At 48.5% G+C, this 13,321-nt stretch overlaps 1 protein-coding gene across 4 annotated transcripts in view; it reads left to right on the plus strand.

The window, feature by feature from the left end:
• armc2 (armadillo repeat containing 2) overlaps positions 1-13,321 on the plus strand; it is a 31,879-nt gene that overhangs the window by 203 nt on the left and 18,355 nt on the right. For 3 of the 4 annotated variants that reach the window (XM_030345867.1, XM_030345869.1, XM_030345870.1), the window contains exons 2-6: positions 2,334-2,480; positions 4,302-4,555; positions 4,914-4,986; positions 5,390-5,555; positions 12,023-12,140. In XM_030345867.1, coding sequence (XP_030201727.1) covers positions 4,338-4,555; positions 4,914-4,986; positions 5,390-5,555; positions 12,023-12,140 — 575 coding nt within the window. In that variant the 5' untranslated portion in view covers positions 2,334-2,480; positions 4,302-4,337. The remainder of the gene's footprint in view (positions 1-2,333; positions 2,481-4,301; positions 4,556-4,913; positions 4,987-5,389; positions 5,556-12,022; positions 12,141-13,321) is intronic. The other variant, XM_030345868.1, reaches the window with a different exon arrangement.

A 13,321-nucleotide genomic window follows, 5' to 3' on the forward strand; every position in this document is an offset into this window, starting at 1 on the left:
GTTAACCCTCTCACGAGCCCTGTCCGTTGCATGCATCACTGGTTATTAGTTATCGTTCTTATATTGTAGGCCAGGCTACGTTATGATCAATCCCACTGCGTGTAGTTTCCCTTATCTACTTCATTAATTTATATGAGCATTGCCTCTCGATTGCATTGCTCTGGTTTGGTTTGTTGACAAATCGACGTCCTCAGCGACGCTGCGTAACCATGGTGATTGGATGTGAACGCGCTCCTTGTTCAAGAGCAAAAATATATACGTAACGCAGATCTGGTTAGGCAAGGCAAGGCAACTTTATTTACATATAATAATAATAATAATAATAATAGTAATAGATTTAATTTATATAGCGCTTTTCTCACACTCAAAGCGCTTAATAGTACTTTAATACACAAGGCAGACTCAAAGTGCTTCATATTAAAATATATAATGCATATATATATTGTAATGACCTCGCCGGTGACATAATGATGTCCAGTCATAGGGGGAAACGGAGGGGCGGGGCTGGGGGCCATGGTGCTGACTGTGGTGATCGACGGGGAGACAAGGATAGGGTTAGTTGGGGACCTAGGGCCAGAACAATGAGGTGTGCGTGCCCGGGGCCCATTCGCCACGGTGCGGGGAGCTGCAGGGCTCGCTGGAGCAGGTTGAGGGGTGGCGGTGCCTCGATAAGAGGCCAACCTGTCTCTGTGGAGGGCCACCCTCTTTCCCCGAGATGGTAGCTGGACCCTGTACACCACCTCCCTCATTCTCTCCAGGACCCTGCATGGCCCGATCCACTCGCTATCAAGCTTCGGGCATCTTCCCTTCTTTCTTTGCGGGCTGTAGGTCCAGTCCAGCTCCCCAGCCTCAAAGTGCCTGCCACGATAACGCACATCATAGTTCCTTTTCTGCCTCACCCCTGCGCTCAGCAGCTGTCCCCTGGCGAAGGAGTGAGCCGTCTCCAGGCGGTCCTGGAGTCTCCTGGCATACTGTGGGCCGGGAGGAACAGGGGGAGAATCGGGCAGCCGGCCAAACGCCAGGTCAGCAGAGGTGCGAAGCTCCCTGCCCAACATTAGCAGATCAGGCGTGCAGGACGTCGACTCCTGGACAGCTGACCTGTACGCCATGAGCACCAGAGGCAGATGAGTGTCCCAGTCCCGCTGATGCTCAGCCGAGACAATGGCCAGGTGCTGCTCCATACAGCGATGAAATCGCTCCACCAAGCCATCACTCTTTGGGTGCAGGGGGGTAGTACGGGTCTTCTGCATGTCCAGCCTGCTACATAAAGCCGCAAAGACACGGGATTCAACATTTCTCCCCTGGTCACTGTGGATGGACTCCGCTGCCCCAAAACCGCTAATCATCCCGCCGACCAAAGCGTCCGCTATGGTCTCTGCCCACTGGTCAGGCAGAGCGCACGCCTCCGGCCACTTCGTAAAATAGTCCATGGCCGTGAGGACATAATTGTTCCCCCTCTCTGTGCAGGGTAGCGGGCCCACCACATCCACCCCAACCTTCTCTATAGGGAACCCCACAAGGAACTGCTGTAACTGGGCATGGGACCTTTCAGCGGGGCCTTTGCGGGCTGTGCAGCCATCACAGCGGCGACAGAAGTCCTCAACGTCCCTCTTGTGCTGCCCCCAGTAGAAGCCAAGGCGGAGGCGACGCAGGGTCTTTTTCACCCAAAGTGCACCGAGCCCACAGCACCATGGACCGCTTGAAGCGGTCGCAGAGAGTGAGGCACCTGCCACCTCACCTCTCCGGTGGTTCCTTTCAGGCCCGCTGACGCACGCCATCCTACAGTCGCAGGGCTTCGAACTTAACCCACAGACCTTAGGTGAACAGGGAGAGAACGGCCGCTTCTTCCCATGGGGGCCGTCGCTGTAGGTCCAACCACTGGAGCACTGGTCGAAGGTCTGCGTCCTCCTCCTGCTGCCGTCTCCATCCTGCGTCCTCCTCCTGCTGCCGTCTCCATCCTGCGTCCTCCTCCTGCTGTCTTGAAGGAGCCCCCGTGTGCCAGTATATCCTCCAGGTAGACAATACACTGCTGCCGGGGGATGCCGGCGAGCACTCTGTCCATCAGCCTCTCGAAGGTCGCAGGTGCATTGCAGAGGCCAAAAGGGAGGACCTGAAACTGCCACAACCCTCTGCTAGTGCAGAATGCAGTCTTGGGTCTGGCATCAGGGGCGAGGGGGGACTGAAAGTATAGTAGGAAGAGTGGAGATCGAGTAAGGAGAACCAGGACGACCCAGCTACGACATCTAAGGCCTCATCAGTGCGCGGGATGTCTTTCCTTGTTACTGCGTTAAGTGGCCTGTAATCAACACAGAATCTCCTAACCCCCTCCTTAGGCACCATCACCACGGCTGCTGCCCAGGGACTATCTGCTGCATCTCCCACAGCGCCTGGTCCGCAGCCTCCTGGCGGGCCAAGGGCAGGCGACGCGGGCGCATTCTGATGGGCCTGGCATCCCCAGTGTCGATTACATGCTGCACCAGGTGCGTCTGACCCACATCGCTCTGCCAGTAGTCGCCACAGCTGCTCCTGCTGTTGAGGGTCTAGTCCAGGGATGGGCAACTTTCATGATAAAGAGGGCCACATTTTTTATCATAACCATCGGAGGGCCACATGACTGCACACTTCAACTAAACGTGAGCTGAGAGAAGCTACATCATTTTGAATTTGGTAGATGATTTCCTGTATTCTGGTGCATTTTGGCGATGGCCACTACCTAAAAAATCGCCCAGAATCATAACTTATGTACGGTATGTTAATTGAACCAACATACATTAATTTCATGTTTTCCATGCTCAAACAGCCACATGAATGGTCAGTATTTTTGTCAGTGCAAAGGGCTCACATACATCATCATTCAATGAAGTCAAAAAACTGGAAAACAGTGGCCCAACATTAAGTGCAACAACTCAATGAACTCAAACCCAACAAGCAGTTGTAGTAGTTGTAGTGGCGACTTAAGTGGATATCTTTAATGACTGATATCGCTTCTAAGCAAACTAGACGCATGGGTTTGCCTTTGAATTCTATGAATTCTTCTCATCTTTCTTGAACGAGTTTTCTGTAACTCGATCAATTATTATTATTATTATAATTTTTTTTTTTTATTATTATTATTTTTTTTATTATGTGCGGGCTGAGTGGGCATGCGGGTCGCGGGCCGCATGCCCGCGGGCCGCCAGTTGCCCATCCCTGGTCTAGTCCATCATAATGCCCCTGCCAAATTGCCTGCACAGTAGACAGCACAGTCTCCTCACCTGTCTGGGGAAGCTGGGCAGGGCAGGGGAAGGGGCCCAGGCTCATGGAGTGGGGTGCCGGGGCGGCAAGTGAGTAGTCTGCAGGGGCTGCAACATTGTGGTTGGAAGGTCTTTGCAAGGGGGTGAAGGGGGGCCGAGGATGTGTGACTGGTCCATCTGAGCTATTGTCGGTGGGGGCCGGATGTAGGATGTGTTTGGCGGGGCCATATAGACTGTGGGCCCTCCTTGGAGGCCAATCGCCCCCCTCTCCAGGTCCAGCTGGTAGCCTGTGCATAGCGGGAAGTCCAGCCCTAGGATACAGGGGGCCTGGAGAAACTGATCCCCAGCGAGTTCGCTCTGCACGGCTGGAGGCATGTGGGCGTATACTCGCCGAAACAGGCTCTTGATATATATATATATATATATATATATATATATATATATATATATCTACTGAGACCAATTATCCCCAGAATAAACACAAAAAATGGGAAAGAGGTATTAAGTTACTATGCAACAAATAGCTGCAATAAACTCCCTGAGGATTTAAAACTTGCCCCAACCCTGACTAAATTTGAAACAAGACTGAAGACTTTATGTTGACTTTAGCTTTCTGCTAAATCTTAAATACAATGCACTTCAAACTTTTGCGCAAGTGCAAAAGTGCAAAAGTGTATATATATATATACACTTTTGGACTTGTAGAAAAAGTTTTCTTTTATTCTTCCAAATGTATTATATATATATAATAAATTTGGAAGAATAAAAGAAAATAAAGGGACAGTTAAAAAAATGCATTGTAGAAATAGTGCAAAAGTTAAAAGTGCAATGTATTTAAGATTTAGCAGAAAGAACATAAAGCCTTCAGTCTTGTTTCAAATTTGGTCAGGGTTGGGGCAAATTTCCCTGTTTCCCATGTTTTGTGTTTATTCTGGGGGTAATTGGTCTCAGAAGATCTGAGTGGCCTCAGTAGGCCTACGTTATGAAATAGGTCCACGATACTATCCTATTGCAACCTTTTTTCTTAATGTAAAACACTCTTAATGCAAATCATTTAAACACACAAAGACCATCAAATGAAGACCATCAGATGAAGACCATCACATGACCATGGAGAGCCAACGCGATGACGCCATCCCGTTCCCCATGGTGAGACGCAGCAGTCTGAGCAGGACCAGTGCGGAGATCGTGAAGGAAGCACGTCAGTCGCTGCGCAGCCTCAGCACCAAGCGGCCCCACACCCCCAGAGATGGGGCCAGACAACTCTTCGGGGGAAACTATGTCTGGTCAGACTGTGAAGCCAGGCCCCCGTCCACGTTCAGGTCAGCAGTGAGGCTCTGTTGTTGACTTATAACGTCAATTATTTAGTCGATGCTTCATTTTGATAACATGTTTCAAGCTAACTTCAGTTATGAATGGTATCTTCTCAACATAGTAGACAACAGCATACAAGGTTTTATGAGTTTTATGACAGACCAAAGGTTTACCTGGGTAAATTAATAAACCAATATAAACTGAATTCTTAAGTTCGAGAGATGCTTCATGAACCACCTCAAGAACACAAGCTTGTTTATCATGTGTCTCTGAATAAACCACCTTTGGAACATTTTCCAAATTTTTGGAATATGCCGGAAGTAATGTTGGGTGTCATAGCATCACATGCATTTTTGTCTCCCACAGCATCCATGCTCTGAGTTTTGATGCGCCCGACTCCCGACCGGGCTCAGGGACGAGGCTGTCTCCTATTGACCATGTATGTCTCCAAAGAATAGCATCCTAAACGCCTGCACACCTTTTGTTTTAAAGATTTACATTTTGGGGGACTGATTACAATTGCCCCATTATATCAAATCTATTCCACTACATTTATAATACACCTTCTGCAAGTAGGTACTATAACCAAACGTTAATGTTGAGAGGCATAATTAATTTTTTTCGAGCCAACAATAAAGTGCAATTACTAAGCCAATATCAGCACCACTTTCTACCTCACATGTTCTGACGCATCAAGGATGGAGTACATATTCCCATCCAATTATTGGTAGCAATACTTCACTAAGAACCCAACTATGAGTCAAACATTAAACTCAAACATTGAATTAATGTTCTTTATATCAAGAGGTATTAACAACGATCCAAATGTTGTGCGGTAATAGAAACCAAGGCTTAGAGTTACAGAAACCGGTGAGGAGCTGGCCAGGGCCCACCCAAGACCCCCCACTGAACCTCCAAACGCAAAAAGGGGGCTTCAGGTAGCTAGGACACGCCCCCCTCGGGCGGGGTCAGCGACCTCTCTGCCCCCTCTGGATCGACCCTGCAGTGGTAAGAAGAAAACTGAATACAAACATTGAGTCAAAGAAGCTGAATTAGTTTGAACTAGTAGTGTGTACAATTCAGTGGCATCTAGCAGATCATGTTTGGCCTTAATTGAAAATGCTATCTAGCAGATCATATTTGGCTGTAATTTAAAATACTATCTAACAGATCATATTTGGCCGAAATTGAAAATACTACGATTAAATCAGCGCATAATTCAATGGATCTAAAACTTGTTACCTTAGAATGAGCACTTCATATCTACTCAGGGAGCAGGTCCTACATGTGACTGAACGGCTTGTGTCAGGATAATTCCCCAAACCATTTCTGAAAAGCACTTGTTCTACTTATTAGGGGTCCGAGCAGCGAAGCTGCTTGGCCCATATTGTTTCTGTAACGTTTTTTTTTCCCTCAAATTCTGTAAAAGTCATACTGCAGCCTATACCGTAAGTCGAAAACTCTTGAAATTTTCAGGTATGGTTACCAATAACCCCCTCTACCCATAAACCCAAATGTATGGTACTGCACCCAAAGGTGGCGCTATTGTAAAAAATCATGAATTAGGCTTATTTCTCCTCACCAGATTGACCTGGACTCAAAATTCTTTCTGAATATTAATATCTAGAATCAGACGCATTTATAAAACCACAGGCTACAAAAATAATCCAAAATTCACCAGAATCGCCATATCAAATTTGTTTTAATTAGTTCCATTTGAGAAATATTGGCCAATAAAGTTGGAGTAGTTAGCCCATTTTTCTTCCATTTTTCATGACCCTTTTGTTATTGTATAGAAAAACATGGACTATTATTAGGTGGATGCCAATATCCCCAACTACTAATATACCCACATTTTGGTACTGCACCCAAAGGTGGCGCTATTTAAAAAAAATATGAACTAGCCTTATTTCTCCTTACGAGATTGACCTGGAATCAAAAATTCTTTCATCATATTAATCTCTAAAATCTGATGCATCTTTTTCACCCTGGTCTTCTGCTCTAAAATTTTTTACTTTTTCCACAATTTCATAGAAAAGCCAAACGTCCACAGTTTCAACCCATTTTGCCTATATGACCATTTTGTTATTGTATAACTACCATTCGGCTATCATTAGGTGGATACCATTAACAGTGCAAATTTTCAGATATGTATTCTTTCAAGAAAGCCCTTAATTCTCTTGTGAAATGTGTGCTTGGAGTTTTCTTGATGTTGTGTGCCTATCAATCGACATTTTCACCATGTGAACGAGGCTTCATGCAGTTCAGGAATGTCAGTGGCTCAATGGGCTCATGCCTTGTACTGGTGATCCTTAGGTTGAGAGGTCAAATCCTGATTAAGCATTATGAACAAGCTGAACATGACATTCTGTCATTGCCACTAATTTAAGAAACGCAACATTGAACAGCACCTGAAATTCATCAGGCAATCAATATTCCGGCTCATTAGTTTACAAGAATCGGTCTGCCAAGACACAGCATGGCATTAAGGGGAACTTCTTCGTTAACCATTTTTCCTTCATAATTAACGAGAGTTACATATGTAACTACGGTTCTATGAATTCTGGATGACCGCCAGAGGCAGTGCTTAGCACTGGATGTTATCCATCGCGCATGCACAGGTAGAGTATTTAATATCAAAAAAATCACACATGACCAGTGTTGTGCGTGAACGTGTTCATTGAACGATAGTTCATGAACTCGTTCATATTTTGGGCGAACGTGAACTGAACGTACTGTATTATTGCCTGATGAACGTTACTGTGAACTCGTTCATTCTGGTGTCTGTGAATTGCACGCTCACTCGGTTTAACTTCGTTCAATAGGGGGGTTATTTGTTTATCAACACGGCGGATGCATGTTGATAAACAAGCATAACAGAGGTACCCACCTATTAGGAAGGGCCTGAGGGTTCCTGAAAAGCAGCTGCAGCCACTGTGTGGTGAGCGGCTACATTGACCCTGTAAAATCGGTCAAAGGTGCACGCTGAAGCCCAGGAGGCCGCTGCACAAATCTCACTTAGAGGCACTCCTCGTAGTGCTGCTCAGGAGGTGGAGACACTCCTGGTTGAATGGCCTCTGATGTTAAGAGGCAAAGGCAGTCCTCTTGACTTGTATGCCTCCTCAATTACCTCCACCACCCACTTGGAAAGGCTTTGTCTGGACAGCGTTTGCCCCTTCCTCGGGCCCCCCTAGCAGACAAACAGGCCATCAGACTGGCGAAAACCAGCAGTAACATGTAACATCTCAAGGCTCTCACCGGGCAGAGTAGTTCTACTGAACTAGCTTCCTCATCCGGTGGGTGTGAGGGGCCATAAGCTGCTAGCTCTATGACCTGATTATAGTGGGCCAAAGGCAGTCTCTTTGGAAAAAAAGATGGGTTAGGCCACAGTGCCACCCCTGTGGCGTCTGAGTTCCAATGTATGCACTGTTCACTCACTGACAACGCATGAAGCTCACTCACACGCTTGGCTGACACGATCGCTAGAAGAAAGGCATCCTTTGCCCCTGGATCAGTGGCACCTGATCGAGGGGCTGAAATGGGGAGAGACGGAGGGCTCCAAGTACCAGAGGTAGGTCCCATGAGGGAACCGTGACAGCCTGTGGGGGGTTCCTCCGCTGGGCTCCTTTAAGAAATCGGGTCACCAAAGAATAAGACCCCACCGTCTGGCTATCAACCTTAATGTGCCTGGATGAAATGGCAGCCCCATAGACCCAAAAAACCTTTGCCAATATCTTCCACCTGTTAGCATAAAATGCCCTGGTGGAGGGAGCTCTTGAGTCTATGATGGTTTGAATTAGCTCCTGGTCATATTCCATTATAAGTGTATCATGCCCCTCAAGGGCCAAACCCATAGCTGCAGGCACTCTGGTCTGGGGTGCCAGATGTGGCCCCCCAGCTGTGAGAGCAGGTCCCGCCTCTTCGACAGACACCATGGATCTCCATCCAGCAGCCTGTACATTACTGGAAATCAAGGTCTCCCTGGCCAGTTTGGGGCAACCAGCAGGAATATGTGGTTCCCCTTCTGAACTCTGTGTAGAGTTAACCCTATCAGTGGTAATGGTGGAAAAGCATAAAGGAGCTGACGTGGCCATGGATGTGCCAGGCATCCTGTCCCATTGGACTCATCTCTGACAGAGAGAACCAGAGAGGGCATTGTGTTGTGGACTCTGAAGCAAACATGTCCACCTCTGCTGTGCCATATTAGCTCCAAATTGCCTCTACTACCTCTGGGTGAAGTTGCCACTCCCCCGACGGTGGTTTCTGGAGTGAAAGAAAGTCTGCCACCGCGATCTGTGGCCCTGGAAGGTTCCTGAGGCTGGAAAAGTAAGGGAGAACAAATTCAAGAAGTTGCTGTGCAACCTGTAATGACTAAGCCAACCTTGTGCCCCCTTGGTGGTTCACATTGTAAACAGCTGACTTGTCGTCGCATCGTACCCGAACATGTCTGCCCCTCAAATATGGCAGGAATTCGCGTAGCGAATGCTAAATAAATAGCATGGAGCTCGAGGACATTTATGTGCCGTGTCCTGTGCTGCACACTCCAGAGCCCTCTTACCGCCCTGTGCTGCCACACTGCCCTCCAGCCCGAGAGCAAAGCATCGATCACCACCACCTCGCGGCGTGAGGGGATCGAACCCAATGCGACACCTTTGGCAAGAAATGCCCTGCGTCTCCAGGGTTGTAATGCCAGGAGGCATTGACTGGACACACTGACTTTCTTGGATCCGTGCAACCTCAGATCTAAGTGGAGGCCATTGGTCCAAACTTGGAACGGCCGCAAGCGGAGGAGGCCCAGTGGCACTATTGACGTTACTGACGACAAGATTCCCAACAGCCTGAGAAAAAGGCTGTACCTTACCATCCTGTCCTCCCGAAAATGCAGGAGGATCTGGAGTATGGCCTCTACCCGCCGCGGAGACGGGAAGGCAAGCATTTGGACGGAGTCCAGGGTTATGCCAAGGAACAGTACCTCTTGGCTGGGAATTCAACAACTTGGTTGACTGTAAGACCCAACCTTTCAACATGGCCTAGGAGGGCTGTGGTGTCCTGCTCTGCCCGTTCCCGGGTTGGAGCGGAAATAAACCAATCGTCCAGATAAGAGAGGATTTGCATTCCGGTGGCTTGCATTGGTGCGAGCGCTGCCTGCATGCACCATGTGAAGATCCGTGGGGATAGTGATAACCCAAATGGGAGGACCCTGTACTGGTAGGCCCGCCCTTCGAATGCGAAGCGCAGGTATGGCCTGTGATGTGGTGCTATCGGGAGGTGAAAATATGCATCATTTAAATCTATTGATGTGAACCAGCTTTGCCATGCGACGGCCTGGAGCACTTCCGCTGTCTTTAGCATTTGAAAAGGCAATACTTTCAGAAAATAGTATAGGGCGAGACCCACCCTCTTATTTTGGAACTAAAAAATACACTGAGTAAAAGCCACCTTCCTGTGTCTGAGGATCTACAATTTTGATGGCCTTCTTCTCCAGGAGGGTAGATACCTCTTGGCTGAGGGCCTGTCGCCTTATGGGATCACTGACTGTAGTCAGTCTGATCCCCCTGAAAACTGGGGGCCGGCGTCGGAATTGGAGATTGTACCCCTGGGAAAGCGTGGCCACCACCCAAGGGTCTGTAGTGCAACTTCCCCAGCAGATGAGGTGCTGCTGGGTGAAGCGCCCGACGCCCGGCCCTGAGCCGCCAGTACCTACCCCCACGTCCTCTTGGGGGCCTGGGGGGGGGAACCTTGACCCCCGACCCCTCCTGACCTGGGCTGCAGGCCTTGTGGGGGGCCCGACGGGTTTGATAGGGTCGCTCAGGGGCTGGTGTGGGTCCAGGGATAACCACTAGGACGCGCTGGCGGCAGAGGACGATTGGTGCCATAACCTTGTGGAGGCTGCTGTCCCAGTAGAGATGTAGCTCCCCGAAGGCTAGCAAACTGCTGCCGTGTCTGGTTAGCCTGGATGCCACGATCCAAGGCCTGGGCCAAACAGCTCTCCCGGAACTACGGGGAGTGTGCGGAGGGTTCTCCGGCATGGCTCTGATAATGGGGACTGGGCCAGGCATACCTGGCGGCGAGCCAGCGTAAGCGACGACATCAGCCTACCAAGCGCTCTGGTCATGAATGCAAAGACGTGTCACTTAGACTCTGTGCTGTATCTGCACTGGATGATTGCAAGGACGGAGACATGGCCAGTATCAATTGGGACAAGGAGTTCCCGATACGGCCCATACGTGCCGCTGTGTCATAGCACTTCGCTCATAGGTCATCAGTGATGCGACACTGTGGCCTTGGACAGCGAGCATTCGGCCTCAACACCTCCTCTGGTGCCACAATGATGGAGGCAATGGTCGGCTCTACGGCTGGCATTCAGTCAAGTCCATGCTTGCTGGCATTCTGCATTGAAGCCAAGGCCCTGCTGTCACTGGTGTGATGAGATAGAGATCTGGGGTCTGGCCAGCATCTGTGAAGCTCCTCAATATATGGCTGGGAGGGAGGGACAGAAAAAGTATCTTGTGGCGGAACACGCCTAAAGAATGCACTAGCTGGAGCAATTGCTGCTGGAGCCTCATCCAACCCTAAGCTTGCCAGTGCCAGTCGGACCACTGGCTTAACCGTGGCCGGGGAAGCTTCTGAGCCTGCCCTAGACCCACTCCCTACATGCTGGGAGCCGTCTTCAGAAGCCTGGGTAGAAGCCTCCGCCTCGCCCTGTCCCGGCCTGTTCTCAAAGAACTGGCTACAGAATGCCCTCGTAGACAGGGCATCTCCGTCCCATTCTGGTGTAATTGGAGCCTCAACCTGAGGGATTGACCCCTGGGTTGACGCTAACCTAACTTGCTGAAGGATGAAGAGCAATCTCTTAATCTCAGCAAAGAGGGACACTAGCTTGCCTACTTTGGCAGCATAACCGTCCGCCTTCCTAGCCTTGTGGAGGCTGCTGTAGTGCAACTTCCAATGTGTGCTTTGAGTTTTCTGGATTTTGTGTGCTTATCAATAGACATTTTGACCATGTGAATGAGGCTGCAGTTCAGGTATATAAGTGGAACATCTTTCCTTAAATATGACAATTATGTTATATTTATATATCTTCCATTAGTGTGTTCTTGAGTTTTAATTTTTCTCGGACCCCGTTAATCACCGCTTGCGGTTTTATTTACAATTGTTTTAATCGATGATATCAAATAATCTGTCAGATCATGCATCAAAGCCCTCAAAAATAACATGATTTCGTGGATCCAAATCACAAGTATGCAGTGGTTGTATTTGGTTGGTTGCGATCTTCCACCTCACCGCAAGATGCCACTGAGTTCTACACACTGTATCTTTAACTAAATAATGGTCATTCACAAAATGTACCCTCCAAGTTATCAGTCTGGCAGAATTACGGTTTGCTGCTATTTTGAATGGAAAGGTAGTATAACTCTCCATCACCACACGCACCAGCTCTGAATCATACATCTCCTCTCTGCTCCTTGATGCAGCCAAGGACAGAGCGAGCCGCGACCAAAGATGTCCGTCCGAGAAGAAGGAGGACAGGAGACTTCTTGGGACACACCATCCCCCTCCCGGACCTGGCCCACAACACATCGCCGCTGAAAGGTACGCCTTTCCCTTCCTCCGGCTCGTACTGTTTGTCTTTGAGTCTCCCCCTGACCCCTGTGGCCACACACCCGCCCATCCCCCCCACCCACACACACCCTTTCTGACCCGAGTGACTGTGGACCAATAACCGGGGAGGATTCATTGGCACACAAAGGTTGCTGTGGCAGCCATTAGATTGTGAGGTTGAATTATAGCCATCTTTCTTCTGTGTGACTTTAGCTCATCCTCTTCTTAGCTCCGCCTGATAACGCATCCTCTGTGTGTCCACTTTCAAAGACATCTTACAGATTTAATCTCTCTGCATTTTTTCTCTTTGGAGAAACTGCGTATGTTTTAGGACACAGTGTACACATTTTTGGTATGATTCCATTGACATGAATCATACTGATAAATGATGACTGTTATGATTATCAGAACAAATTTTCTAGCTGTACAGAAGTTTAATGGAAGCTAGTAGATGTTTTATTTTGCCATGCTTTTAGAAGTGGAGAAGACAACAGTATTGTCTATTTTCCTTAGAGACAAAAAGAAAGTCAACTGTCCAATCGCAGCCCCTTGGCATGGTGAGCTGATGCAACCAATAGAAAGCCACCAGGCACAACACCCAAGAGCTTTGTTTTACAATTGAAAAGCATGTTGGTGCCTGCAGGTTATCATATTATTGGTCGATGTTTAACGCTTACATTTAAGTGTAAATATTTTGAATTCTGTTTCACAAAACCATATTCCAATTCCTTTCACCGGAAAATGGTTGAATGTGTAGGGGACTCTGAATACCAGGGCAGATACTTTATTCTCTGCAAACACGTAACACACACCTTCTCAAAAACATTAACTACGTATGGAGCCATCAGTTGACATGACCATTGTTGTCCAAAGTGGTTTACCAACAAATGGATGCACGATAGCCCTTCCCCTCACAATGCACCGTATCATAGCTCGCTGCGGTACATCTTGGCCAAAGCCGCTCATGATATGAGCTCATCTGTCATGGCCTTCACCTGTCGGCTTTTACACCTCCGGAGGGGAGGGCTTCCCCTCCTGCTCTCCTTTCTGATTACCTCATCAGTCGTGTTTCAACGCGTGGGGCATAACTCTCTACCCAAGTGGACAGGAGGTCTGCTGGTTTCCGGGTATCAAAATCCAAGTATTGATTTGGGGGGAAGGGGGGGGGGCGG

The sequence above is a fragment of the Gadus morhua genome, chromosome 21 (genome assembly GCF_902167405.1).
Source record: "Gadus morhua chromosome 21, gadMor3.0, whole genome shotgun sequence".
NCBI lineage: Eukaryota > Metazoa > Chordata > Actinopteri > Gadiformes > Gadidae > Gadus > Gadus morhua.